This window comes from Entelurus aequoreus, linkage group LG02 (assembly GCF_033978785.1).
Source record: "Entelurus aequoreus isolate RoL-2023_Sb linkage group LG02, RoL_Eaeq_v1.1, whole genome shotgun sequence".
NCBI lineage: Eukaryota > Metazoa > Chordata > Actinopteri > Syngnathiformes > Syngnathidae > Entelurus > Entelurus aequoreus.
Window position 1 is genome coordinate 14,640,704 of NC_084732.1, and position 4,651 is coordinate 14,645,354.

The window sequence follows — 4,651 nt, forward strand, 5'->3', positions numbered from 1 at the left end:
ATGGGACAAAGTCTGTTACGACTACAACTTTTAGGGCTAGGACTGTTAGGACAAAGACTGTTAGAACTACAATTGTTAAAAGAAGAATTGTTAGGACGAGGACTGTAGGGCTCGGACTGTTAGGACTTAGACTGCTACAACAACGACTATTAGGATAACGACTATTATGACTGATAGGACAAAGTCTGTTACGACTACAACTTTTAGGGCTAGGACTGTTAGGACGAAGACTGTTAGAACTACAATTGTTAGAAGAAAAATTGTTAGGACGAATACTGTTAGAACTACAATTGTTAGAAGAAGAATTGTTAGGACTAAGACTGTAGGGCTCGGACAGTTAGGACTTAGACTGCTACAACAACGACTATTAGGATAACGACTGTTCGGACTATGACTGATAGCACAAAGTCTGTTACGACTACGACTTTTAGGGCTAGGACTGTTAGGACAAAGGCTGTTAAGAAGTAGACTGATTTGATTTGGTTGTCATTCCTTTAAAAAACTAAGAAATTGACTGAAGTATTTGGAACAGAACAGTGAAAAAATTGGATGATTATCTTCTAAATTTGTCAGTGAGGCGTGTGTGTGTGTGTGTGTGTGTGTGTGTGTGTGTGTGTGTGTGTATGTGTGTGTTTGTGTGTGTGTGGGCGAGCTGCTTTATGATGTTGTGAGGTTGCGAGGTGTGAAGGTCGCCTGCAAGTAGGATTTATTTCACCATTAAGTCCAGCAGCATCTCCTATTATAATTATTGTTATTATCAACTTCTTTGTTCGGTCAAACGTGACGTAAATGATGATAGTAAAAGTCAACAACAACAAAAATATTTGAATACTTTCATCCCTGACGACTCTTTTTGTTGTCTTGTCGTCATGGCAACAAGCGGGGTGTGCGTTTTTTGTTTTCTATCAGGAGTTACACCTGTCAATCAAATGTTCATTTGTCATTATTAGGTTGAAATTGTTATATTGGATCAATGTAAGCACTTGTATGATACAAAAGTTATGCACCACAGTTTATTTATACTGTATACGTATAGTTTTATGATCATTTCACCTCATTACACAGCCATCAAACACATTTGTTTTAAAATCACAGGTTTTATTTGGAATAAATCAACCCCATAATAATAATGATAATGATAAGATAAGAAGAAGTACACATTTTCCAGCACAACACGTTTTAACATATCTAGGCATATTGATAATATGAACAATACTTAGAGAACAAATTAACTGATTAATTCTCATTAAACGAGCAGTAAGTGGGTGAATGTATGAATCATTGAATGATGGAACAATTGAATGAACTTATGAATAAGCAAACAAATAAATTAATAATTTAAAGGAGGAACAAGCGAATAAATACAAAAACTATGGAATTACAACTTTTAATAGCGAAAATTCATAATTCTAATACATAAATGTTTCATTAATATATTTGTCCTAATATAAATAAAACGTGTTATCATTAATTAGAATAATAATTAATAATTATATTATTATAATTATAAAAGTTATGTTATTATTATATGTATTGTATATTATTGTAATTGTATTAAATATAATAGCAATAACAATATAATTAGTTATATATAATATAAAATATTAAATAATAAACTTATTAATATAATGTTTGATAATACTACTATTATTATTATTATTATTTTACAATATTTTTAACTTGTCATTTGACAAGCAGGTGAAGAAAAAATACAATAAACATTGATGTAAATATTACAGCAGTAGTATTTTCGTAAATAAATTAAAGAATAAATAAAAAATCAATTGTAACTTTGATTACAAAAAAAAAAATCATAATTCTAATTGTTGAATGAATTAATAATATAATTATTGTAATATAAATAATACATATATAATTCAAATAATTAATTTCTTTGTTATAACTATACTAGTTCTATCTTATTATTTATTATAATTATTATATATTATTATCATTAGAATAATTATGAAAGCAATACCATTATCAACTATACAAAATATAAAATATTAATTAATTATCTCATAATTAATATAGCTTTTGGTAATATTACTATTATTATTATTTTACAATATTTCTAACTGCATTGACATGCAGATGAAGAAATAATACAATACAAAAAGTATTGATGTAAATATTACAGTAGTAGTATTTTTGTAAAGTAAAACTTCAAACAAATAAATAATTTAAAGAAAGAACAAGCAAATAAATAAACAAATTAATTGTAACTTTGATTAGTAAAAAAAAAAATCACAATTTTAATTGTCGAATGAATTAATAATATAATTATTCTAATATAAATAATACATGTCATTTATAATTAGAATAATTCATTGCATTATTATAATTATTATAGTTCTATGTTAGAATGTATTATGATTATTATATATTATTATAATTAGAATAATTATAAAAACCATTATTAGCTGTATAAAATATTAATTAATTATTTGATAAGTAATATAGTTTTTGCTAATATTACTATTATTATTATTTGACACTATTTCTAACTGGTCATTTGACATGCAGATGAAGAAATAATACAATACAATAACTATTGATGTAAATATTACAGCAGTAGTATTTCTGTAACGTGAAACTGTACACACACACACACACACACACACACACACACACACACACACACACACACGCCTACAAAGTTCATGTTTGACGGAGGTCAGAGGTCAACCTGCTGTGCAGTGAAGAAGAAGTCATTTAGTGCACGTCCACCTGCAGCGTGCACACAGGCGGACCACCATGGCTGAAAAAGGCCTGTGTGGGACCACCCCCCAGGAAAGCGGGAACGTGCGTGTGCAGGCCCGGCAGTAGCACGTGCGTCGCTTTGACGGGCACCGGGACGGCGGGAAGGAGGACGTCTCTGGGCGCCACAGAGGCGGCGTGCGTTCGGGGTGGCCAGTCGGGGTGCTGCTGCTGGGGCGCCACGGGGAGGCGCACGACTGCGGGCGTCTGGATGAGGCTCTCGATGGCGAAGGGGTGCTTGAAGGGCGGCTGCGCGCGCACGGCCACGATGGGCTCGGCCGCCTTGAAGCGCTTCCGGCGGCGCAGGAAGCTGCCGTTGTGGAACATGTCCCCGCAGAGGGGGTGCAGCGCCCACAGGCCGCCCTTGCCGGGGTGCTCGGCCCTGCGGGGCATCTTGACGAAGCAGTCGTTGAAGGACAAGTTGTGTCGTAAGGAGTTCTGCCAGCGCCGGGTGTTGCTGCGGTAGAAGGGGAAGTGGTCCATGATGAACTTGTAGATGGCGCTCAGCGGGAGCATCTTGTCCGGGCTGCTCTGGATGGCCATGGCGGTCAGGCTGATGTACGAGTAAGGGGGCTTGTGCTCGCCGTACTCGCTCCTGCTCGGCCGGGGCATGGCGACCCCTCCACAGTCCCCCCCTCCCACGGTGCACACCCTGGGCTCACTTGGCGGGTAGACTGTGCCAAGAGTGGCGCGCCTCTGCATGTCATCAAGTTGCGAGGGGGGGTGGGGGTAGGTTGACTTGGCCACTCATAGGGAAGGAGGAGGCGGAGTTACGCCTGTCAATCACTGATCTCTGCATGTCTGCTCACTGTCCAATTATTTTGTATCTTTCTTCAATGGTGCATTCAGGGACTGTCGGCAAAAGGCAGCTTATTCATTCCACACACGCGTGCTTTAATCCCGCGGCAGCCGGGAACGTGTTTGCAGAGGATTTGGACTCCGTCGTCTCCAAAACTTTCTTGATTTTCATTGAAGAAGACCTTAGACCTTTTCTTTTCTCGCATGTCTTCGTTATAAATGGACACCGTTAAGAGTTTCTTGTTTGCTTCCACCTGCTCGTGTTTGTTTTGTTGCGTCAGCACGTTTCCTTACAGCCCGTGGTCGTTAAAAGGTTGAGTTGCGAACACCAGACCGGAGAGACCGCGGACACTTTCTAAAAGTAAGACGGATGAAGGTTTGACGGCCCTCATCTGCATAACGACCTAAATAATAACAATGTCATTTGCACATCACTGACCGGCTAATTGTGGCATCATTACTTTCACCGTTAATGGCGCTAACGAGGCCACGTAATCATGTGACCACTTGACCGTCCAAACAATCGCATTAATGATCTTCGACACAACAAAACGCTTCTGGAACTTTCTACCTGCTACTTCCTTACGCGGCCTAAAAGCATGGCCGCGAGTTTCTTTGAAAACTGGTTAGCTAAATAGGTTAGCTTACAGAAAAGTTGTTAGTTTAGCCTAATTCAAGATGAGTTCGACAAATGGGTTAGCTTCATTGAAGACTTATTAGTTAAATAGTTTAGCTCAATTGAAGACGAGGTTAGCTTATATGAAAACTAGCTTGTTTAGCCTAATTCAAAATGAGTTGAATAGGTTAGCTTCATTGAAGACTAATTAGTTCAAAACGTTAGCTCCATTGAAGCCTAGCTATGTTAGGTTACATGAAAACTAGCTAGTTTAGCCTAATTCAAAAGGAGTTAGATAAATAGGTAAACTTCATGGAAGACTAATTAGTTCAATAGGTTAGTTCCATTGAAGACTAGGTTAGCTTGCGTGAAAACTAGCTCTAGTTTAGCCTAATTCAAAATGAGTTGAATAAGTTAGCTTCATTGAAGACTAATTAGTTCAAAACGTTAGCTCCATTGAAGACTTGGTTAGCTTCC

The 4,651-nt window shown here is 37.4% G+C and overlaps 1 protein-coding gene across 1 annotated transcript; it reads right to left on the reverse strand.

The window, feature by feature from the left end:
- Positions 1-2,715: 2,715 nt before the first annotated feature.
- LOC133641841 (forkhead box protein B1-like) lies at positions 2,716-3,372 on the reverse strand. The gene has a single exon (XM_062035908.1). It carries the CDS (start codon positions 3,370-3,372, stop codon positions 2,716-2,718), a length of 657 nt encoding a protein of 218 aa, XP_061891892.1.
- Between the last annotated feature and the right edge of the window lie 1,279 nt (positions 3,373-4,651).